This window comes from Giraffa tippelskirchi, chromosome 12 (assembly GCF_054371585.1).
Source record: "Giraffa tippelskirchi isolate mGirTip1 chromosome 12, T2T-mGirTip1v1.2.pri, whole genome shotgun sequence".
Classification (NCBI taxonomy): Eukaryota; Metazoa; Chordata; class Mammalia; order Artiodactyla; family Giraffidae; genus Giraffa; species Giraffa tippelskirchi.
The window spans coordinates 34644658-34669503 of record NC_137286.1 but is presented as its reverse complement, the minus strand read 5'-3'; the positions used below and the strand labels follow the sequence as shown (position 1 = coordinate 34669503).

General features: G+C 54.8%; 1 protein-coding gene across 4 annotated transcripts in view; it reads right to left on the bottom strand.

Annotated features, from left to right (window-relative positions):
* LINGO1 (leucine rich repeat and Ig domain containing 1) overlaps nt 1-24846 on the bottom strand; it is a 215501-nt gene that overhangs the window by 10263 nt on the left and 180392 nt on the right. The window contains exon 6 of one of the 4 annotated variants that reach the window (XM_081549523.1): nt 22551-22669. The exons of 2 other annotated variants lie outside the window; for them this stretch is intronic. Coding sequence is in view for 1 of the 2 variants with exons in the window: in XM_081549519.1 (XP_081405645.1) it covers nt 7502-7507 (6 nt within the window). In the remaining variant the exon portion in view is untranslated. Of the gene's footprint in view, nt 1-7501; nt 8098-22550; nt 22670-24846 lie in introns of those variants that run through there. One more of the 4 variants, XM_081549519.1, reaches the window with a different exon arrangement.

Below are 24846 nucleotides of genomic sequence, written 5' to 3'. Positions count from 1 at the left end.
TTAGCGGACACGCATGCCTCCCCTCCCCTCAGCGCCGCCCCCTGCCCCAGCTTTGTGGGGCACCCAGGGCCCTCTCCCAGTGCTCCAGTCTTGGAGGCTCGTCTACCTTAGGAACATCTCAGGCTGGTGCATTTCAGGCATTGGAGGTCTGAAAATCAGTCAGTCCCTCCCTGGGAGGGTCACCAGCCTTGGGTTTGAGAGAGTGGGGAGGTCACAGCCTGAGAAACCAAGGGTGGAGACAGGAGAGCTGAGGGAAGTGGTGGATCTAACTGGGGTCTGAAGGTCAGAGACCTCATAAAAATGATGATGATGATGATGATGACGATTGGAAAAACCCTAATAGAGGGCTTTTGGTGTGCTGGGCATTATTCTAAGTACTTTACCTAGGAAAATTAATTTCTCCTCACCACAACCTGTTGAGGTAGATACTGTTATTGTTGCCATTGTGCAGATGGAAAAGATAGAAGTACAAGGAAGTTGTGTAACTCGCTCAAGGTCACAAAGAAGTTCTGTAACTTGCTCCAGGTCATAAAGCTAACATGATATAAACTCAAATGTGAGCCTGTTTTCGCTTCGCAACAATCCTATGAGGGTGGTATTATTATCCTCGTTTTAAAGATTAAATAACTGGGGCACAGAGAGGTGATGCAACTTGGCCCATTACAGTAAATGGCAAAGCTGGAATTAGGCCTGAGGCGCTTAGACCATAGGTGGTCCTGACCATTCTCATATACTGCCTCTCTCCAAATCAGGTTCAGGGCTCCTGAGCTACACAGTCGCAGGCAAGTGGCTTTATGTCTTGAGACCCTAAACTCCTCATTTAGAAAAGAGGAGGGCAGGGTTGAAAGTGCTCTCACAGGGCTGGGGGCAGAGAATTCAAGGAGAAGGAAGGGAAGAGACATTTATATGCAGCACATCAACTAAATGCTTTGCAGACGGACCCACCAACCCTCACCACATACTCTATGATGGAAGTACCATTAGCCCCATTTTACTGATGAGGAAACTGAGGCTCCAGGCCGTTAATTCACCTGCCAAAGGTCTCTGAGCTTGTCTAACTCGAGAGACATGATAACTCTAGAGACCATCACTCAGGTGAAGAAACTGAGGCCTGAGAGCATCAGTGACTTGTCCAAGTTCCCACAGCACCTCGGGGTTGGGGTTAGCGAAGAGGCCCGGCTTCCTGAGGGCAGCCACTGTCTCTCCTCAACACCCTACCCTCTCCATTCATGGTGTGGCCAGGTCAGGGACAGATGAAAGTTTGCGTTTATTCTGCCCTGGAAAAGACTTAAAAACCACCTCCTAGTACATCACAAACCAAGGTCCAGTGAGGTATTTATAACATGGGACAGGCAAACTATAAATAAAAACCTTTGCCTTCTCTTGGCACTGACTGTTCAAAGCCCTCTCTGCTCAACTGAATCTTGGCCAACCTCTTGCCAAAGTCTATTTTCCCAACCCAGTATATATACTAATTTCAGTATCAAGTTCTGCCCAGTCACATCTGATGCCATCACCTGGCTACGCATTCATGAGAAGCCCAAACTTGGGAGGGCCTGGGCATCTTTGCAAATCTCTCAGGTTGCAAAGCAGAGGGTGCAAAGCGCCCAGTGCAGGCCCATAGGGTGGAGCCAAGACCCTGCGTGGAGTCACAGAGGAGGTCTATTCAGGTCAGTGCATGCACACTTAAGTTGCTTCAGTCATGTCTGACTCTTTGTGACCCTATGGACTGTAGCCCACCAGGTTCCTCTGTCCATGGGGATTCTCCAGATAAGAACACTGAAGTGGGTTGCCACGCCCTCATCCAGGGGATCTTCCCAACCCAGAAATGGAACCCCTGTTTCCTGTGGCTCCTGCATCACAGGCAGATTCTCTACTGCTGAGCCACCGGGGAAGCCCCATTCAGCTCAGAATAACAAATCAAATGGGAGATCAGAAGGCTCAGCCTGGAAGATGTGCCTCGGTAGATAATGAATGAGCAGACTGTCATGAGAGGTATGCAAGCAGAGACTGTGGACCAGAGACACTGCAGGAAGTCTTCTCTGCTGGGCCCACACCTCAGCAGCCCCTCTTAGCTCTGAGATACCCCCACCTTACACCTAGTCAAGAGAGCTGACATGGCCAGGTTCCCAGCTGCAACTGCAGCCCTGGGCTGGACCAGACAGAGGGAGCCTGCTGCTCAGGCCCCCACCCACTCCGGGAGCCATGAGCTGGTTCTCTGCAGAGGGAAGCAGAGGAGGTGGCAGAGAGAGATTAATTCCCCAAAATGGGAAAAAATAGAAAAACACACACACACCACACACCCTAATAACATGTAATAAGAGGTTGGAGACGAGGAACAATGCCCTGGTAATGTCACCCTGGCGGCAATCAATTTGGGTGTCACATGAAATAGGCATAATTATTCCGCCAGCCCCGTCGCTTGTCTCTAACCAGCTCCAGGGGCCTGGGCCCAGGCGGGGAAAGCGGTAAGGAATCAATTGTTGGTGCACCAGGCTGGTAGAGGGAGCAGCTCTAAATTAGCTTGCCATCCCTGGACGGCTCAGCCCCTGAGGGGAGGCAGGGGCTTGAGGGCCTTGCAAATGCCCAGGAACCACCTTGTTCAGCCATCCCTCACTCGCTCAGTGGGCAGGGGCAATCAGGGAGGACTTCGCAAGGAGGTGGGAATGGAGGAACGAACATACATGAGTTCATTCCTCGGGTCACCAAACTCTTACTGAGCACTCACCCAGGCCAAGCGCCACACCAGGTGCCAGGGGTTTGTCAGGGGGCTCTGCATTGTTAAAATAATGAAGCAAACTCTCCCTCTCCCTGTCAAGCTGGGACCACCCCTGCCCATCCGGTGGGTGAACACAGTGCCACTAGAATTCCTTTGGCTCTAAATCTGCAGGGACTTGAGAGCTTCCTGTTCCTCCTTCATTCTCACCCACTGGGGAGAACTCCTTGACTATTCTTCCCCATCCCTGAGTCCGAGGTTTGTATAGACAACATCTCAATTCCTGGGGAAACTGAGGTACAAAGGGAATGATTGCTTAGTGAGCATCCATTACACACCGGCGGTTGCCCATCTCAACCCCCATTTCATACACTAGAACTGTGAATTTCAGAAATGCAAATCAAGGCCATAACATAAGATTGTTTTACACTCATTCAGTCAGTAAAATTCAAGATGTCTGGGACGTCCCTGTAAGAAGGCCTGTGCTCTGCAACAAGAGAAGCCACCACAGTGAGAAGCCCTCGCACCGCAACGAAGAGTAGCCCCCACTCACCACAACTAGAGAAAAGCCTGCACAAAAGCAATGAAGACCCAACACAGCCAAAAATAAATAAAAGTTTTTTTTAAAGATGTCTGGCCATATTGAGTGTGGGTGAGTGCAGGGAATAATGGGGATACTCATCTCCTGCTGGGGGAGGCATTAATGGCCCAACCAATTTGGGAAACACTGTGACACATCTCCTAGTAAAGCTGACACTGAACACGACGTACAGTCCAGCAATTCTGCTCCTAGCTGTGTGCCCCCAGAGATGCTCTGCATGTTGTCTTGGGGAAGGGACCAGAAAGTTCACCATGGTATTGTTTGTAAAAGCAAAAAGGGAAACAGCCCACATGCCCATTAATAGAAGAAGGATAAATATACTGAAGAATAAATACAAACAACAGAACATTATGCACCAGTGAAAATGAATGAACTACATCTATCATTATTTGCAACAATATAGATGAAGCTTAGGCATACAATATTGAAGAAAAAAGCAAATTCCAGAGGACGGCACAGTTTCATGTTCCTTTTACAGAGTTCAAAAATAACTAAAGCAGAACAACTTCTCTATATTAAACTATGATTTTTAAAAGGCAAGGGAATACTAAATAGATCTTTTAGGGTAGTGGTTGCCAAGGGATGAGGTGAGAAGAAACATAGTAGATGTATATCGTTATTAAAATGTTAGTGTTCAGGTTGGGAGGAGGGTCATGATATTCATTATATTAGTAGTAGTAGTAGTAGTAGTGATACTAAGTATGTTAACTAATTAACAGGCCATGCCTGGACCAGTGAGCAAGAATCCCAGACCAGAGGTCAGGAAGGAGGCTTTCTAGACTGAGCCCCATGCTTGTAAGCTGGGGATTTGGGGGCAAGTCATTCTGCCTCTCTGGCTCTCCTTTTTTTCTTAGCTATAAAATCAAATCTCTGTACCACCTACAAGGCTAAGACAGAGAGTACATCACTGATACAAACTAGGAGTAACTAGCAGTTCTGGAGAATTTACTGTGTACTCTTCTAAATGCTTTGCATATATCAACACACTTAGTTTTCATAATGGCCCTCTGTTATCCTCACTTTATGGATAAGGAGGCCAAGGCCCCAAAGATTAAGTATTAATAACTTGCTCAGAGTCGCAGAGGTAGGCAGTGGTAGAGCTGAGATTTGAACCCAGGCATCTGCTTCCAGGGACCAAACTCAACAGCCTCACTCACTATAAAATGACATTGAAGGAATTGAACACACACGAGGAGAGGACTGTAGTCAGAACAGCTCTACTGGGTCCACAGAGACCAAGGAGAGTCATTCAACACATAAACAAAGGGCAGCATGCTTCAAATGCATTTGGAAATGAACTTGCCTTCCCACACTCTTTCTACCAAAAAACTGTCCCTGGTTCTAGAATCCTGCTCTTTATGTCTCTGCCAAATCTTCTATTCCCTCAACAGATACCCAGCCCCTCTGTCTTCCTCGAGGACCCCTGACTGCCGCAGCCTCCCAGGAACAAATCCCATCCTTCTCTGAATACCTATGTGTGCTACTGAATACCCTGCCTGGGGCATCCTTGACATCACCTACCTCTGCCCATCCATTATAGGCTGAAGATACTGTGTCTCCTCCAGGTAGTTTTGGCCACCAGAAGCAGCTGCTCCCTGCTGCCTCCCAAAATCTTCCCTATCCCAGAGGCCAGGCAGGGGAGCCCTGGGGATGGGTACAGGATTGCCCGGAGTGTTCAAGGCAATCCATGGGGGCCATGGGAGGGTCTAGTCCAGGCATCTCAGCCTGCTCATCTAGAGCAGGCATCTCAGCCAGGACAGAATAAAAGTATGGATGAATTGGTACAATATTAGGTACAAACCAGGTACTGTGGGTGACTGGGGGAAGACGGTCAGTGATGGGGAGCAGTCAGGGAGGCTTCCTAGAGGAGAGGCCAGGAGAAGAGAAGGCCTTCTAGGTAGAAATGCTGAAGCAAGCCAGGCGATGGGGGGATATGTAAAGGGACTGGTGAGAATGGGACAGAGAGCCATCAGTAGGTAGTCATCAGGAGGCGGGGGGTCCCAGGGGCCACCAACCTTCCACAGAGTGCTACACACAGGAGAGTTAAACTAAGAAACTCCAGCCAGCAAAACCAAGGCTCTGGCTCTGAAACTACCACTACCTATGGCCTCCCTGGCCCTTCTCTAGCCCCATAGGACCCACTTCCTCAACCCTCCATCTGACACACTGCCTCATGCTTCCACAGGACCCTGTACAAATTACTGCACTGCATTACTGCATTTCTCAGCCGGAATGCATTTCTCCACCCTCCAGACCCAGTCATCACCTGCTCACCATTTGCTTGGGTGGCACCCAGAGAGCAGACCAGATGAACCATCACTGGTACCAGGGATCCTGTCTGGCTTTATGCTGAACAATGACCCACCCTCACAAGACTTTTTTTTTCTCTTTGGTATCCCGCTGGAATTTTGGGTCTTAGAAAATAATATCTAGTATAGGAAAAATGGGTGCTCAGAGGCAGGGGATGGAGAAACTGATCCCTAGGATCAAAGAAGATTACTGCAAGGGTAGAGTGGTCTCTCTATTGCCCTTGGCCCACAGACTATGATACCTTGGCCCTGAGCAACCAGCCATCCCCCCAAACCTGGCCCCTTGTATTGGGAACCCACTCTAACTCCAGGCACAGGAAAGTACTGCCACCTTGACCAAGCCCTGCCCAAAGCCCACCTCACACTTGAATTGGCAGGGAGCGGGGAAGGGGGTGGAGACAACAAGAATACCACAAAGGGCCTGCCCTCGCCTTTGCTAAGCCTCCTTCCAGGAGGGGCTGCTGGGTGCTGCCCAGTGCCCCTATCTGGGTTCTGAGTTCTTGGCCTCTCCCTCCTGCCCCCTAATCCCTGTCTCCTGCCTCAGGCCATGGGGAGAAGGCAGGAAGGGCAGGCAAGCTGTCCCAGCAGACCAGGTGCTGGTGCCTTCCCAGAGGTGTGAGCACTCAGCCCCTCCTAGCCATACAAGGACAAAGGGTCTGGGAGCAGCTGACCCTCCCTTCCCGCACAGCACTCCTCGCTGGGTGTGGGGAAGCCTGGATGCCCGGGCTTATTGCTTCCTTGGCAAGGGAGGCACCGGTGCTGAAGCCATTGGCATAATGACCAGCAGGGCTGAGCCAGAGCCACGGGCCAGGCAGGGCTGTGCACCCTCCGGCTCCGAGAGCAGAGGAGGACTGATGGAGGGCTGGCTGGCAGGGAAGGGGCTTGCCCAGATGGTACTGCCCCCACCTCAGGGCTTCCTGCCCTTCTACCCCTCTGGGGCAGAGCTGCTGCCAACCTCCCAGATGCCCCAACTCCCCCACCCCGACCCCAGGACCTCTGAGAACAAAGAGGAGATGCCGGCACAACCAGGGCTGGATGGAGCTGGGCTGAGACTCAGAGCAAGAGACAGGAGGGGACTGCCCACTGGGCCTGGCCCCACCCCTCCTCTACCTGGGATCCACCTGGAGGTGCCAGGGGAGTAGGAAGCCCACAGCCCACCTTACAGAGGTGGGGGGAGAGAAGGAGGCCCCTTCCTTCTCAGCCGGGTCCTACCTGCCACCATCTGTGCTTCAGAATGAAAAGTGGGGCAGGGGAAGTGAGAAGCTGGGGCTGAAGACAAAGGGGAGGCCCTTCAATGGTTCCTGGGTCCCCCTCTACCCCAACTCCCTCTCCTCCATTCCTCTAACCCCCGGTCTCCCCTCTCCTCCCCCTCACTGGGCAGGAGCTGGAAAGGGTCTGCTCCTAACCATTAGGGGAGCCAGGTGGCGCCCAGCCCGGTCCCTACCCGTGGAGAAACCTGGTCCCTGACCTGCATCCACCGACATCCACAGGGGTGCCTGGAGCAGGCTCGGGCTTCCTGGGGGTGTCTGGGGTCTATGGTAAGAGGCAGCCACCCAACGCTGAGCAGGGGGCTTACCTTCCAGGACGCCCAGTGCTCAGGATGGGAGGAGGGACAGAGGACGAGCAGGACGGGGACCCCTCCCTAGCTCCGGGATCCCAGCTAGCCAACCTGGAATTTGTTGCGGTGTGAGGAGCGGGAAAGCTTCATTTCTGCGGCTTCAGAGGGGCGGTCAGATCTGAGACCCCGAAGCGGGTCTGGGAGACGCCAGGGTGCCCCACAGACCCAAGAGGGCACAGCCCGGGCCGACGGCGGCCCCCAGGGGCGCTCGTCGCGGGGCTGCCTACTCGGGGCTGGGCCTCGGCCGCCGGGCTCACCTGCATTTCGGGCGCGCCGTCCGTCCGCTCGGCTCGGTCACCAATCGCATGTCTTCCTCGCCAGGCCCCAGCCCCTGCCCAGCCCCCTCCTCCGTCTCCTCCTCCTTGCCCGACACCTCCGCCCGGCAGTCCGCCGCCCTCGGGGGGCTAGCCGTCCGTCTGTCTGCCCCACGCGGGCGGCAGCCAAGCCGGGGCCGCGCAAGGGCCCGGGAGTGGGGTGGCGGGAGGCCGCGGCCCCCGCGGGCGGAGGGGCGGGTGCGCTCAGAACGCGCGACGCGGGCTCTACGAGTCTAGTTCTGCGCCCCGGGCCGGCCTGGAGCCGCCGCCGCCGCCACCACCTCTGCCGCTGGGGCCGGGGTCGAGGCCGGGCGCGCTCCGCAGCGGGGCCGGGGCCAGGGCTGAGGCCGGCGGGCAGCGGCCGCGCATGCTGCTAGGAGCCCCGCGTCCGGAGAGGAGCCGGAGCGGCGCGGGTGGGGACTCCGCGCGCTCCGGGACCGGGACCACGACTCGCCGCCGCCGCCGCCTGCGCTGTCGCCGGCCGCCCGCTCCGGCTCCCGCGCCGGCTCCCGCCCTGGCTCCGCGCTCTGCCGCGGCGCGGGGAGGGAGCGCGAGCAGCGAGGAGCGAGCCAGGGAGGGAGGAGGGACCGAGGGAGGGAGGGAGAGAGCGAGCGGCGGGAGCCGGGCGGGGGAGGAGAAGGCGCGGCCGCAAAACCGAGGGAGAGGGGAGGTAAGGTGGGGAGCTCAGCTCCTTTCAGAAAAGGGGGCGGAGAGCGAGGAGCGCCCCGACCACCGCCCTGCTCGGATGGGGCAGCGAAACTGGCAAGGGGGCGCGAGCTAGGGACGCGTCAGCTTTGGGCGGGGTCCGGGGGGGCGGGCAGCGTCTCCGTGCTCCAGCCCAGCACACGGCCGCGCCCCTCCCGGTCCGGGCCAGCGGGGCCCCGGGGAGTCCCATCTGCGGTGCTCTTAGGTGTGTGTGCGCACCCTCGCGTGTGGCTACTTGCGTGTACTTGGGAGCGCGTGAGTGTGTTCACACGTGTTCACTGGGGTCACTGCACACTGCCATGGGGAACCGACACAAGCACGTGAACCAGCAAGGTTCCCCCCGACCAGGGTTGTTTGGAGGACGGCGTGGGAAGGGTCAGGCCAGGAGCCTCAGTCCTGCCTGCGCCTTGTCCCCTCTTCTCGGAACTGTCTGCGCATCCCCGGAGAGCCTACATCCTGGCTGCCGGGAAGCTCCAGGGGACCCCGGAGAAGGCGCGCTAGCCCGGCGGCTACCCAGAGCTAGGTCTCGCGCCCTCTTTTGCAGCCTGGGTCCCCGCCCAGCCTGGCTTCCTGTCCAGCAGAGGGCAGCAGACCGCTGGGCCGCGGGCACTGCACCCAGAGACCAGCAGAGGGCAACGCAGAGCCTCAGGCTTGTCTTGGCTGTCCCCCATACCGCTCCCCAAAGGTCCAGGGGATCCTGAATTGAGGCGCATTCTCGAATAGGCCCAAGGAATGGGACCTCTCCTCAAAGATCTAGGTCCTCCTTGACCGGCAGATACAGAGAATCGGCTGGTGGAGGTGTCTAGGGAAAGCCTGCAGAATGGGCTACCACCCTTGGGACCTCACCTCCTTCCCCATGGATTCCGACATTCACTGCAGTTACCTGGCTAGCATGATGGGGCCACCAGTGTCCCCCTACCCTCAGCACCATCTTGCTTCTCCACTGTTCAGCCTCACACACAGCCCAGAGAGTTGCACAGACCTGTTCTAGCTAAACAGAGTTTGGATCCTTCTCAGGCTCACGGCCACACCACAGCTCTGAACAGTCCTGCCTGCAGAACCATCTGCTGTATTCCGTGTCCATCCACATCCTAGGCCTAGCTGAAGCCCCTCCTAGCAAGTGAGGACGCTGTGCTGTGCACTCTGCGTTCATCCTCCAACAACCCTGGGAGGAGGCGCTGTGGTTCCCCCTGTGACAAAAAGAAGGAAACCTAGGCTCAGAGAGGTTCTGTCATTTCGTGAGGTCGAACAGCTAGTAAAGCCCGAAAGGGAATCTGAATCGCTTTCGGGGGCTCCGAGAAAACCAGCAGGGGGCAGGCTCGGCAGAGGGACCTACAAAAGGCGGGAGGGGAAGAAAGGAGGCGACACAGGAGTCGCCTTCCCTTCAACAGCCCAGCAGGCGACTCCCCGGCCCCTCGACTCTGTGCTGCCTGGACCCCCGTCCCAGGCTCCCCAGCTCCCCCCACCCCGGCTGTTTGTGAGTTACCCGCGAGCTCCCGCCTCCCGCGCCGCCTACTCCCACCAGCCCGACAGGAATAGACGCGCTCTAGCTCCTGCGTAAAGGCTCTGCCAGGCACCCGGCGGGCGCTCAGACCCGCTGCGGGGCGGGGGCGGGGGCGGGGGCTATTCCTGGTGCGGCGACTGACGCAGACACCGCGCGGCCAAGGCTTCTATCCGCCCCCGACTCACCTGCTCCCCGCCTCAGTGATCTCGACGGAGAAATGGGGGAGAGCCCACCGCTCCCGCCCCCACCCCCCAGGTGCCGGCTGAGGAAGTTGGTGTCCTGGGATAGGTCTTCTGGTGGCCCACAATTGTCCCTCTAAACCTTGGAGACAGCAGGGACCACGAAAGTGCTGTGTATCTCCGAGAAACTGCCCCAGAGTCTTAGTTCTCCACATGAACAGTATCCAAGCCACTTCCCCCTCCCTCTCGCTAGAAGAAATGACCCTTCCCAGCACTCCTTATATTATTTCACCAGTGGAAATGATGGGGAAGGGGAGGCTCTGGGAGGAAGTATTTAGAAAAAGACCTTTTTGAGGGTCTAGCCTGGGCCTGGTGAGAGTACACACCCCTGGCCTTGTCACCAGAGACCCCATGGGGTAGGGAGACTGTCACTGGGAACAGATATCTTTCCACTCCTATCTCGTGGGGTGATCCCCAACACAGTCCTCTTAGGGGCACCAAGACCAGGAAGAATGTGGATTAGGAAGGCCCAGTCCAAGACCCAGAGACCACGCTCTGTAGCTTCAGCTGAACAGTGCTCACCCACACCTCCGAGCCTTGGTCCTCACCGGTCCACCTGCGTGGCATGCCCTATCCCTGGTTCCCACCTGCATTGCAAGACCAAACTAGGACCTTTGCTTCTATTCCTGTCTCTCCTCCTCAGGCTGAAATGCCCTTAGAGGCATGAGTCCAGTCTCCTCCCTCTCTGTCCTCAGACTAGGAGCTCCCAAGCGCAGGCCTGAGACAGCACGTCTTATGGGTGGGCACACAGCAGACCTCAGCTTCGGGGTGAAAACTCGGCAAGTCCCAGTCACGCAGGAATTGATGGCTGGAAGGAGTCAGCCTGCTGATGCCTGAGTGCTCCCAGCAAAGTGGAGAAGCTGGGAATTTATCAGGGGACTCAGGAGGAGGGGCAAGGCCTCTAACATTTATAGAGCTCCTACTATGAGCTAGGGTCTGAGCTGTACTTCATCTGACTTCAAGATGGAGATTGCTATGCCCATTGTACAGATGAAAAAACTGAGGCTCTGGGAGGGCTAGTGACTTGTCCGGGTTTACTCTGTATAAGAAGTAGAGCTGGGCTTTAAAGCTTTGTGTGTGCGGTGTCAGAGCACAAGCTCTCCTCTCCCCACTCTGGGAAGCTGAGCAGACAGGACCTAGTCCCCCATGGCACAGGCAGGAATGGGTGGCACACATTGGCCTGCCAGCAAGCCAGCTTTGTGCTGGTCCTGCCCACTTGCATCCCAGCAGCTCTCAGGGTTTTACGATGATGATTATTTCTGAAGGCACTTGAAATTAATGACAGCTCTAAAATGGCTGGGACAGTGGAGTCATTGCTGAGACCTCTAATTAGTAAGAAAAACGGAGGAGACCAGGAGCCGGGGAGGCAGGTGGGGGCTGGGCAAGTGGCACTGGGCATGGAGCACGGCTGGGGAAGTGGGTTGGAGCCAGCACCTAGCCGGAGGTCCCTGTGGAGCAGCTGGACCCTGTATCCCATTTAAGGCCACAAATTTGATTCTGAGCACTCATTCATTTGCTGTGTCACCTTGGAGGGAGTCACCACCTTCTCTGGGTACACATCTCCCCAGTTATGCAATAAGGAGTTGGCCTGGGGGATCTCTAAGTTTTGGGGGTTCTATGGGGAGGGTGGAATGAAGCTGTAAGAGGGGGCTCCTTGAAAAAAGACCCTGAGTCCCTGGAAGGCTGAAGCCCAGAAGGTGGGGGATCTGTAGCCTCCAGGAGCCACCTAGAAAGCCCTGCAAGTCTCTCACAGCCTTCCATGTTGAGGTTGCTGAGGCTGCTGGTGTAATGAAGTCCTGAAGACTCAGGCTAGGGGAAGTGAATCAGGAAGTGGCAGAAAATCCATAGGTCAGAGCCCTATGCTGGCGCAGCTATGGAGGGGCTGAGGGGTGGGGTGACACCTGAGGGGGCTGGCAGGAAAGTTCTCTCTAGGAGGTAGGCCTGGAGCTGGGACCAGGGTTAAGACCTTCCCGCTCTCTCTTCAGCCCTTCCCTAAGAGCCAGAAGGGACTCAGGGACTCCAGGGTCCCACCTAGACATGTGACAGAAGCTCTGGCTGAGATACCTAAAAGGGAAAGGACTTAATCAAGGTCACTTGTCCAGGTGTGCCCTAGCTCTCTGTCCTGCCTGGGGCAGCTGGCATGCAGGGGACTTATTTACACAGTGGCTGGCTCAGTTGGATGAGGAGATGTGCTAGCTGACACGGAGGGACACCCACCGTGGGTAGAGGCTGAGGCCAAGACTCCAAGGGAAGGAATGTGAAAAGCCCACCTTCCCTTCCTTGGGACATCCTCTTATTTATCATTAATAGGTTTCTTAGATTCTTAGACCCAAGACCCATTTCCTTGAATCCTTTCACCCTGTCCCCTTCCAAGGCAGGGCACTGTGTGGCCCCCTCCTTCCAGAAGCCTGCTCTGAGCCCCTCTGTCTCCAGCTCTGAGCTGGCCTTTGTATCCTTGGGCACCTCTCTAAGCCTCAGTCCCTCCTCTGTAAGACAGGGCTCATCAGTAGGACAATTTCATGGGCTGGTGTGAGGATCTCATGATAATATGCAGATACCAAAATCCACAGATGCCCAAGTCCCTTACAGCTGGCCTTCTGAGTCTGTGGATATGACCTGTGGATATGGAGGACTGAATGTACACCCTGTACTTGCTGCTGGGCCTGGCACTCAGTAGGTGCTTGATAAACTTAGGTACTTTTTATAGTTATTATACATACTGTTATGGCTGCGCTTTGCCTCCTGACCCTGCAGCCCGTCCTCTGTAAAGACAGGGGTCTACCCTCCTCCTGACCCTTCAGCCCATCCTCTGTAAAGACTGGGGTCTACCCTAAGGTCCCTTTCACATTCCCATCAGGAGAAGCCTGGGCCGAGTTCCTTATTCTCCAAGAATCAGGAACACCCTGAAGGCAGAGATTGATCCTGTGTCTCCTCCAGTTTCCTCAGAGAGCCCCAAGCCCAGATTTCAGAGAGTCTGGTGCGTGCAAATTACACTCAACTGAAATCCATTCATCAGGAAGGAGCCATGGGTTCCTCTGGAGAAGGGGGCCAAGGCATGGAGGGGGGTGGGCATAGATACTCTTGAATCCCCAATTCTCACCTCCCCCCATCTCAGGGGCCTCCATCACCCATGTCTCCTTTGGAAATGTTCCAGCATCAGTGACATTCACTTGTCTAGAAACAATGTGGGCAGAAGCCTCCACTAGTTGAAACTGCACTGAGAATTGGGGGAGGCCAAAGCCTCCCGGAGAGCCCACGGCAGAAGCCCACGGCAGAGATGAGGTCCTGGGACTGCCCCTCCTCAGTCTACTGAGCTTGGCGCCTGCCTGCTGCATCCATAATGACGGAGATGCAGGAAATCTGTCTGAGGCCAGTCAGTGAAGGGGCTCGTCAGTCCACCCTGAAGTCCCTCCAGGGGAATAATTCATGTTCCTGACCTTGAAGTTAGCTCTCCTTGAGAACACAGGGAAGCCGTGCACTCCATTAAACACACACACACAAACACACACACACACAATATCCAAATGATTAAACTGAAAGCAAAAACAAAAAGCAAATATAAAAAGTAGTTTGTATAAAGGGACACTCCCTGGCTCTTTGGGAATCTAGGCTCCAGGCTTGGCAGAGAGACTTCTCCCAAGAGCCTGGGCTTGGCTGTCCCCGCAGATCATGTCAGGGGGAACTTGAGCTAATGTGTGTAAACAGACAGCACTATTAGCAAATCCATTTATTAAGCACTTGTCTTGAGTTCTGTTGTGCAGGAGACTTGTTTATTAACTTAAGTCGGAACCTGTTATTAACTTAAGCCAAAGGCATCAAGGCAGCTCGGAAGACGTCCAGCCCCAGAGCCAGGCAGCCTTGAGTTCTGGTCCTGGCTCTGTCTCTAATCGCTGTGTGACCCTGGGCAAGTCACTTTGCTTCTCTGAGCCTCAGCTGCCCTGTGATAGGCAGTTCCTAATGTCCCCCAATGGTCTCTGTATTCTGGTATTCCCCAGTCCTTGTGAAATCTCCTCTCCTTGCTTGTGGGCTGAATTAACTGACCCACTTCTAGTGAACAGAATATGGCCAAAGGGATGAGATGTCACTTCTGAGATTAGGTTACAGAAAGACTGTGGCTTCCATCTTGGGTATTCTCTCTCCATCACTTGCTTATTCACTATGACAAAGGCCAGCTGCCATGTTATAGCTGTCCTGCTGAGAAGTGTTAATGGAAAGAAACTGATGTCTCTAACCCAACACTCCAGGAGGGCCTGAGACTTGCCAGTAGCCACACAAGTAAGCTTGAAAGCAGACCCTCCCCAAGCCCAACCTTGAGGTGGCCGATGCTCTCGTGGACACCTTGATTGTATCCTTGTGAGAGACCTCGAGCCAGAGGTACCCAACTAAGGCTCACCTGGATTCCTGACCTACAGAAACTGTGAGAAAATAAATATTTGTTGTTTTAAACCTCTATGTTTTGGAATGATTGGTTATGCAGCACGGGGAGATAACTAATACATGCTTCATCTGTCGAGTGGGCATACAAATTCCTTTCTCCCAATATGGCTGGGGGCATTGAGATAATGCAGGAAAAGTGCCTGCTGCTAGTCAAGTTGAAGAATGACACAGCAACCAGGTGGTTATCTAGTGAAGTTGAGGAGATGCACATTCTATGACCCAACAATCCCCTCCCGGGTATACAGCCTGGAGAAGCACTTCCACAGAAGACAAGCACAAGAATGATCCCAAGGGTAGTGTTTGTAATAGTGAAAAATCAGGAATCCCCTAAAGGCCCATTACAGGGAGAAGGCATGAACAGAATGTGGTATACCACTCAGTGGAATACTATGCAGCATTCAAAAAGGACAGGCTAGAGCTACACGTGTCAGTGTGGGTACTCTCACAAACACAATGTTGAGGAAAAAAATCAAAGATGGTACCATTTATAAAAGGTTTAAAAACAAGCCTCAAACCCTGTAAATGATGTATGGGTATCTATATATATTTTTAAAAGCATAAACACATGCATAAGAATGAACAACTCTGACTCCAGGGGAGTGTTACCTCTAGGGAGAAAGGTAGGGGAGGTGTAGAGTTGGCCTGAACCCCATACTGACCATTTACCATGAGCACAGTGGTTCTAAGTCACTCATTTAATCCTTTCCACAACCTCATGGGGTCCATTCTATTATTATTTCACCTTACAGAGGGGAAAACTGAGGCACAAGGCCTTCAGGGAGATTTTCCCGGAGTCCAGTGAGACGCCAGGACTTGGTTCCTCACTTTGTCACTAAACTGGGGGAGGCCACATTACCTCTCAGGCCTCAGTCTATTCTGTAGCATGGGAGAGACTTGCCCCCTGCCTCCCCCTTCCTAGGTGTGGATTGAGATGCTGGGAAAGTCTTGATTAATCAATCTGAAATATTTGCAGAGGCCCCCATGAACCAAGTCTGGGGCTGGCTAGGAGAGACTGAAAACAAGAAGATATGGATAAGAGGGGGCTTCCCAGGTAGCACGGTGGGTAAAGAATCCACCTGTCAATGCAGGAGATGCAGGTTCGATCCCTGGGTCAGGAAGATTCCCTGGAGAAGGAAATGGCAACCCACTCCAGTATCCTTGCCTGGAAAATTTCATAAACAGAGGCCCCTAGCAGACTACAGTCCACAGAGTTGCAAAGAGTCGGTGCAACTAAGCACACACATATGCACATGGACAAAAGGAGGTGTGAATAATAATGGTTCCATTCAACACAATTCAGTTCAGTTCAGTTCAGTTTTCACAGACTCCATTCACAGACAGTGGCTGAAGTTAAGGAATATTGCTTGAGCACCTACAATATGTTGGGCTCTATATTAGGTGCTTTCCTAAATTAGCTCATGTAAGCCTCAACCACAACCCAGGAAGGTAGGAAATATCATCCCCATATAATCAAGGGGGTGAGCAACTTCCCCAGATCACACAGTAGAACCAAGATTGTCAGAATTTGCCCTCCCTCCACCCTTGACCTGCCCTCTGTTTGGTGTTAGGGGCATAGATGGGAAGGGTCCAGGCCTCATTGCCCTCTGGGGATCCCAGCCCAGCCCAGGAAGGTCTGGAGGAGTTGGGAGGAGAGAGAGACGTGTGTGGCTGGAGCAATCAGGACAGGTTTCCTGGAGGAGAGGGAGGGGCAGTTGCTTCAATGGGCTCATTAATGATGAAGCAGGTGAAGGCATTCATCCATCCATTCTCCCATTCATATCCTCAGTTAATGCTACTGCTTTCTCTGTGCACCAGAGCCCATGATCTCCTGCACAAGACAGCACGGCGCAATCTAGACTGAGGTGAGGGACGCATGGGGCGTCGTGCACACACAGAGCAGGTGCTAGGGAGGCGGGATAGATAACCAGGAGGTGATGATCGCGGAACTGAAATCCAAAGAGTGAGTAAGGGGTCAACCAGCAGACAGAAGGTGGGGGATGGGACTCCAACAGAGAACACCAGGGGCAAAGGCAGGGCCCTGGGATGGTGGGGAGAGACAGCTGACCCCATGGAAGCCAGCAAAGACCAAGGCAGTTCCAGCTCAGCTGAGAAGGGGCTGGGGCGCTGAGGCTGCCACCATCTCTCTCCCAGGTAGGGAGAGTGTCCGCGTGCTGGGTTCTCTAACCAGCTGGGTCCCCAAGCCAGCTCAGCCCTATTGGGCAGGCAGGGCCCCTCTCCAGAGGGATTAAGAGCAGGCGAGTTCGAACCATAACGGCGCATGTAATTATGTGCAAAAATGAAGGAGAGCGTCTTAATAATTGATGGTGGGAGAGAGTAAATATCAGCAGAGGAACCCGGCTGTATCGCCGCCCCATCCCGTCTGGCTGGGACCCAGGGCAGCGCCTGGCCGCTAATATGCCCATAAATTATTGAAGTTATAAAGAAGAAAGCAGGTGTCATGTCGCACCCATAAACAGCTTGTTAGCTAAGACTAACGAAGGGGCAGCCTGCCGCTTGGCATTGTGTGGGCTCCCCCCACGGCCTCCCTGATTGCAGAGGGAAGATGGATGAGGGTGGGTGTGGAGAGAGAGGTGGAGAGGCTGGCCGCCCCCTCCCTGCCCCCATCTAGCATCCCAACCCACTGTGGGGTCAGGTGGTCCTGGGAAAGAGAGGAGGCCCACAGATGTAAAGAGCCCCCAAATGGGCTGTGAACTCCCCTCATGGCAACGCACAAGCAGAGGCTGGACCAAATGTCCAGAGGACACAGAGGAGCTATGTCCTGAGACTGAGGTCCTGCCCAGTCTGATGCACTGAGGCTGACTGGGGTCACTGGGAAGAACCGGATGCTGGGGCCAGACACGCAGGGTGCACATCACAGGAGAGCCACCTGCCAGCTGTGTGACCTTGGGCAAGTCACCCACCCTCTCTGAGCCACTTCCCATTCACACTACCTGGGTCTAGCCATGCCTCTTGGAGGATTGTGGGAAGGATCCTAGGAGCATATGTATGTGATACTCTGGGTGCACATAGGCCCTTATGCATAGGATGCCCCCTCTACCTCCCTTGTCCACCCCCACCCCCACAGGGGCTTCTAATTAGATCCGGCCTAATGAGGCTTCCCTCTGCCAGGCTCTGTTTATGCTTCATTTAAGGCCTGCAGGACATTAGGAGGAAGAGAGAGATAGCTGAGGAGGGGAAAGGAGTCCAGCTGCCAGGGCGTGGCCACCCCAGGCTCCACCACACACAGGGCACCCCCACCCCAGGCCCCACCACACACAGGGCACCCCCACCCAGGCTCCACCACATACAGGGCACCTCCCACCCTAGGGAACAGAGGAAGAAGATGGGGGATACTCCAGGGCCAGAGAGAGAGAGAGAGAGAGAGACCTCGGGGGAGTGGGAAGGTAGGAGGGAGGTTGGGAAGGCAAGCATTTTGGCTCCTGGATAATAAAGAGCTTGAACTTCACTGTCTTTCAGGCTGGGAGGTCTGTGGTCTCTAGAATGCTTCCTTCCAGGGGGTGCAGCCAGTCAGCCTGAATGGGGCACTTGGGAGCCCATGGTGTGCTCAGCTCCGTTAAGGGCCACACAGGACAAGAGGGCCTCCTTCCTGGGCCTAGGGAGGGTGCCCAGGAGAGCAGCCAGATCCCCCTCCATAACCTGCCTGAGACCACACAGGGAGCTAAGAGCAGGCCTGACACCTGGGCTTGGCTTCCAGCAGCAGAAATACCCCCAGGAAAGCATTCCTTCTGTCAGTGGTTTCCTTCTTCCAAAGGAAAGAAAGGAATCCTGAGAGTTTCTATCAGTTATGCTTTGGGCTGGGCCTCTCCTCCAGGGGTCCCCTCTGCACCTCTTATCTTATCTGGTGCAGGACTGCTCTGTCCCACCATGGCCTGCTTGGCAGATGCACAGAGAGGTATCGTCACTGCCCAAGGTCACACAACAAGTCAATGCTGATGCCTATAGCCAGGCCCTCCTGCCTCTCCCCTGGGCTCTCACCTGCTGGGCTCAGCCCTGGAGGAAGTGGGAGGCTTGCACTGTCACACTGGGTGCTGGGCACTGTGTTGTGACTGTTGGGATGCGAATACTCCAACAGCCATTGTGGTGTGGGGTTCCCAGGACCACTCCTCCTGCCTGAGGACTCCCAGCCCCAGGCACCTGCTTATGTACCTACCACCTGCCCAGTGGGATGACAGCCAGGTGGCCTGGACAGAGAGGATGGAGGCATTTTGGAGGGACAGCTCTTGGGGCTGGGTGCTCACTCAGAACCTAAGGACACTGCCCCCTACCCCCGCCTGGAGAGGGAACATCTTTTGCCCAGGATCACAAAAGTCAGATGTGGGGGAGCTGAAACATGTCTGCTGCTGCTGCTAAGTCGCTTCAGTCATGTCCAACTCTGTGTGACCCCATAGATGGCAGCCCACCAGGCTCCGCCGTCCCTGGGATTCTCTAGGCAAGAACACTGGAGTGGGTTGTCATTTCCGTCTCCAATGCATGAAAGTGAAAAGTGAAAGTGAAGTTGCTCAGTCGTGTCCAGCTCTTCGCGACCCCATGGACCGCAGCCTACCAGGCTCCTCCATCCATGGGATTTTCCAGGCAAGAGTCCTGGAGTGGGTTGCCATTGCCTTCCAAAGTCTGCACCAAACTAAATAGGCAGAGCATATAGAAGGTGCATAGAGTGGTTACAGGCTGGCGTGCACTTTTGCGGGGAGTGGGGGTGGGTTTTGATCAGGTCAGCCCCTCATGGCTCCCGGAGATCCGCACTGGTCCCTCCTTGACCGCTAGAGGGTCTGTCCCTCTATCTCTGTCTCTCCCTCCATCTATCTGGCTTACTCTCCTTCTCTCAGGGGGTCAGGTAGAGAAAGGCAGGCCAGACTCCTGGGCCAGTGACAGGTGGACCTGACCATGTCCCCTGGATGGTGCTGGGAGCTGAGGAGTGGAGAGTAGGCAGGCTGCCTGGTCTGGATCGGGAGGAGAATAGGGCTGTCCAGGAGGTCAGGGGAAACACAGGGCCCTGGGGGTAGGACTGAGGGCTGGGCAACCCTCAAAGGTGAGAAGGACCCTCTCGCTTCCCTTGGCTAGTTTAGACCTTGATAAGGACTGCTGGACAATCAGCAATAGTCAGGTTACACGGAGGGGAAGAGAGGCTCGTTGGGGAAGGTTGGAGGGTGGACACACAGGGAGGACGGGAGCCTCAGGTCCATGGCACCTCCTCGGGCCTCTCCCGGCTATGTGCGCTGCACCCCCTTTCCTGCCATTCTAGAGTGTGCTGTCCACCAGCCACAGCACTGACATCCGGGAAGGTGGGCCCATAGGAGGATGCATCCCAAGCTCCATGATTGAGTGTTTCCACCCTGAGAGGAGCCACAGATCTGGCCCAGAGGCAGCTAGGACCAGAGGAAGATCTCAGGTAGGGATGTGAGAAACCCAGGCATCCTTTCTGAGAGCCTGGGCCACCCCCAGCAGGACCCCTAGGCCTTTTGACCTCCTGTCTCTTCTCCCTCCAGTATGAGATTGGGAAAGGGGATGATATATCTGCAAACAGGGGTATGGGTGAGTGTGATAAGTGGGAGAACCTTCTGGAACATGGAGCCCTCTGGGCAGAGCACTTAGGCAAGTCCCTTTACCTGCTCCAAAGTGTCATGAGGATTAAATGACATAACCCATTCAGAGCCCCAGAACAGGGCCCAGTGCCATGATCAGCCATCAAGAGAGTGTACCGTTGTGATCATGAATCTAGTTGATGCAGCAATGTCTGCTCTGTATGTGTGTCCAGTTTTTTGTGCTATGATTTTATCATCATTATTATTATAACAGTGTTGTATTGCAAATCTGTTCTGTTTGTATCACTGTTGAATGTGATGTGTCATTTCGGTTATGTATGTCAGGGTTCAGTGACCTGAACAGGACTTTTCTGCATCTCCCCATTCTCGAAGCCCCATCAGTCCACAGATGGAAAACCCAAGTCCCCATTCAGGGTTTCCGGCTGTGCTGGAGAGGAGCAGAAATTGTGGTCTACACCTAGATCACGCCCACCCTCTAAATCCCCTCTCTGCCCATGTTGTCCTAGAAGCCCACCTCCCACAACTGGCTGACCAGAGCCTGAAGGGCAGGTGACTGAGGGGCGTACCCCAGTTCCAGGAGTTCCAAGGGCAGACCTGAGTATCTATCTGCCCCTTCTGGGCCTACTACCTAATGTGGCATTTCTATAACCAAGGAAATGAGGGTGGCGCTGATAGAAGTCTGAGTGACACCAGGAGAGTAAGAAAGAACCTAGCACATGAGCCTAGCACAGGAAATGGGCCCCAAAGCAGGGATGAGGCCTAGTTGACTTCTCACCAGTCACTCCTGAAGCTGGTGGACACAATTCTGGATGGTACCCTCAATTCCTTCAGCAACATGTACAGAGGGCACTATTGTGCCCATTTCACAGATGGGGAAACTGAGGCTCAGAAACAGGAAGTGATTTGTCCTAGTCAGTGGAGCCAGGAATAGCAGCCAGGTCTGGCCCTGCTGACAGTCACAGAGGTTTGGGAATGGAAGGAGGACACTCCAGTTGGAATCTTTTTTAAGGGGTAAATGATGTGGCTCAGGCAGCAGCCTGAGGTGGAGACATCTAGAAGGCCCCAAACAAAGGGGGGCCCCCACACTGAACCAAAGCATGGGCTCATACACTCTGATGCAGTGTGTTCACACCACCTGCTGGGGTGTGAAAACCAGCCATAAATACCTGCATTGTCGTGGTGCTCATCAGGCAAGTGGGAAGAGAGGCCTGGTGTGCCCTCAGGAAATTTCCCAGTGACTCACAGACTTGTGGACCCCCCTCTTGGCACACCCAGACACTCCTTGCATAAGCACATCCCCTGAAACCAGCTTGTCAGGGAGCCTCCTTCCCCTCCCCTCCAATTCCTGACTCAGGGGACTGAGGGGTCCACAGCAGGCTGAGCAGAGGGCTGACCCCGAGGCCTGCTCTGTCTCACTGCCTCTCTCCCCAGAGGCAGCCCAAGCAGCAGGCGGAGGTGGTGCTCATCACCACTCATCCCGCCAGTGCCCAGCTCTCTCTCCCCACCCTTGAACTTGGCAGGGACAGCTCCACATTTAGTTAACGCGCTGGAGGAGCATGTTGGGGTGGAGGGGTACCTGCACATCTCATGGCTAAAGATAAATGCCAGCGAGCGTCTGAAGTGTGGGAAGCGCCGCGAACAAATTCAGGCCCTCCCTTCCAGCCGGCAGGTTGGTCCCTCCTGCTGCCTCCCTGGCTTTGCTCACACCTGCGCTCACTACACAGCTTCCAGGTCCCCCTAGAGAGCAGGCTCCAGAGCCACTTTAGAAAGGCCAGCAGCCCTCCCTTAGCCATCAGTTAACTCTGGGAAATGGAGAGTGAAGAGAATAGTTCAACATCTTGCTGCTAATTCTCTCCTCGTGGTGGACATTAGCCTGCCCTCCTCAGTGGAAGAGGAGACGGCCCAGGAGCACAGGATCCCAAAGGCCCCCCAGACACTTCCTCTGCTGCAGGAGCCAGAAGGCCCCAGAAGAGCCTCAGCATGGCTGGTGCTCCCACGAGAGCCCAGCGAAAGCACACGTACCTGAGCAAGCCTCAGTTTCCCCAACTACAGATTGGAATGGTACTGCCAAGCCTGCCTGCTTCATGGAGGGGCCAGTGACACGAGAAGGGCCTTGAGGGTGTGACGGGGGCAGACAACCACCTCCTGGAGGGGCAAATGCACCTATGACCCCTGTAGTCAGTTAAGGCACAGCTGGTTCCTGTCTCTGCTTTAGCTACACGTCAGGGAAGCGTGTGTGAACCGGGGACCCCACCCAAACACACAGCCCCCGCCGCTACCCCAGCACATGCCAGTGTGCCGGCGGACCCAGGTGTGTACACGAAGGCACGCGTCCACCTCCACCCCTGGCATACATGCTGGCAAACTCTGGTTCTGTCCCCAGAAGGAGTCCTGCTTCCCAGCGCCCTGCTGTCATGGCAACCAAGAGAGCTGAGTTGGGGGCAGGAATGAGGAAACAGGAGCGGGGCGGGGGGTGGGGGTGGGGTGCAGACTGGGCTGCAACTCACAATCCACTGAGAGGTCAAGGACTCCTTCCCGCCTCTCACCTCTCTCTTGGTGCTCCCAATACAGGTCACACAGTTCTGAGCACGTGGAGCCCAGGCAGGAAACTGCAGTTTCCCCCACACTCCCGTGGACCAGAGCAGAGCCCAGCGGGCTGTCTCTCCTGGAAACAGACCAGTAAAACCCACATTCAGGGCATGGTCTGAGGGCCAGCCCCTGGCTCAGAGATCTCCCCATGCCGAGCCTGCCATGACCCTTCTCCATCTCCCTCCCCACCGCCTGCGGCTCCAGCATCAGGTGTCCTCCCAGGGGTCTCTGTCCTCAGGAGCACCCCAGGAAGGGCAGGGGCTTTGACAATCACAAGAGGTAGGGCTGGGATTGGCTGGCAGCCAGGTATGGTGTGCTCGTCTGCTGCTGCTGCTGCTAAGTCGCTTCAGTCGTGTCCGACTCTGTGCGACCCCACAGACGGCAGCCCACCAGGCTCCGCCGTCCCTGGGATTCTCCAGGCAAGAATACTGGAGTGGGTTGCCATTTCCTTCTCCAGTGCATGAAAGGGAAAAGTGAAAGTGAAGCCGCTCAGTCGTGTCCGACTCTTAGCGACCCCGTGGACTGTAGCCTACCAGGCTTCTCTGTCCATGGGATTCTCCAGGCAAGAGTACTGGAGTGGGGTGCCATTGCCTTCTCCGACTAAAAGGGCCCAAAAGAGAGGCAGGCCCCACCATAGGCAGTGGAGAAAAATAGAAATGCCTAATACCTCCTGAGCATTTACTCTGTGCCAGGTACCAGGGCCCTCCTATAATCTAGGCATTCCTCCATGAGGAAGATGTTCCGAGTGTCTCTGCCTTACAGATAAGGACGCAGAGGCACAGAGAAGCACAGTAATTTACCCAAGGCCATAGGGAAGGAAGTGGGACCCGAGCACATTCCAGCAGAGAGTGTGAAGATTGGGGAAGGCTCTCAGCTGGTTGGGTGTGGGGTAGGGGACCTAGAATTCATTTGTCTAACTGCCTATTTTACAGGTACTAATGCTGAAGCTGGGAGAAAGGTTTCCCTTGTAGCCTCCCTGGTGGGAGTCTAGGGCCAGGTGGGTGCCTGGCTGAGAATCAAAGCCCCTGGAGCCTCCCAGACCAGGCCTCTGCTATGTCCCCTGTGCTGTCTTGCCCCCCCACAGAAGGCACTAGGAAGCTAGAGCTGAAAGGGTCCTAGTTCGTCTGCCAGGGCACAAGTGGAGAGGCAGGCCCAACTAACGAGAGGGTCTGACACAAGATGAGTAGTGACCAGAGCAGGAAGGGAGGAGAGAAGAACCCCAGGGAAGGGAGGAAATCCCAGGGGTCTCCCTGGAGGAGGCAGTGTTTCAGGAGTGGTAGGATCCTGACCTTCAGAGAATGGGACAGACATTCTAGGAGGAAGGAACAGTAGGTGCAAAGGCGTGAAGGTTGGACATGGTGTACACAAGGTCCATGGAGTAGCCACAACTGCCCAGAATGGGGTCAGAGTCAGAATATGGTCAGAGGCTGAGTGGGAGCCTGGGAATTCTTCTCCAAGTCCTCCCTCCTCAGCACTGAGGGCAATGTTTAACTCATTGATGAGATGTGTCCTTTTCTAAAAGGCCCAGGGGCCCAAGGGGCTCCCTGAAATTGAGCAGGAAGACTCACAAAAACAATCCCAGTGTTAAAGATTAGAGACAGATTCTTCCACTAGAGCCTGTGCTGGGGTGACGGCAGCCTTGCTGAAGGATGTTCCAGGCAGCCTGAGACAGACACCGGCCAAGCCTCGGTCCCCTCTCTGCTGCCATGCCCTATGCCCTCTCTCCTCTGTCTGTTTTGTCTACCACTCCCTTCCATCCCCTCTCCCTCCCTTCTTTCCTTGTGTCTTTCTATCATTGTTCCTTTATTTTATTTTCAGCCCTCAGCACTTTTCCTGAAAAAGAACAGCTGGGCTGCTGGAGTCACAGAGGAAATATTTTTTTGACTACTTTGCAGATTCCCCTTCTCTATGAAAACTGACGCCACCATTGCTAACTGACAGGTGGATGCTGAGATATTTATTTCCTTGTCTCCTTCTTTCCTCTCCCTCTCTGGGCTCTGTTCCGGGGTATCTGGGAAAGACAGAGCAGTCACACAGCAGTGGGAGAAGGGTAGTAAGGGGTAGAACTTTGGCATCAGGTGGGCAACTGGGGCTCTCAGTAGCATCATTAAGCCCATTTTACAGATGAGGAGACTGAGCCCCAAGACCACTCAGATACAACAGTAATTACAGTATTAACACTAAACACAGAGCTGGCATTTAAGGAGCACTTGCTGCATGCCAGGTACTGTGGTAGACCCTTCACATGCAATG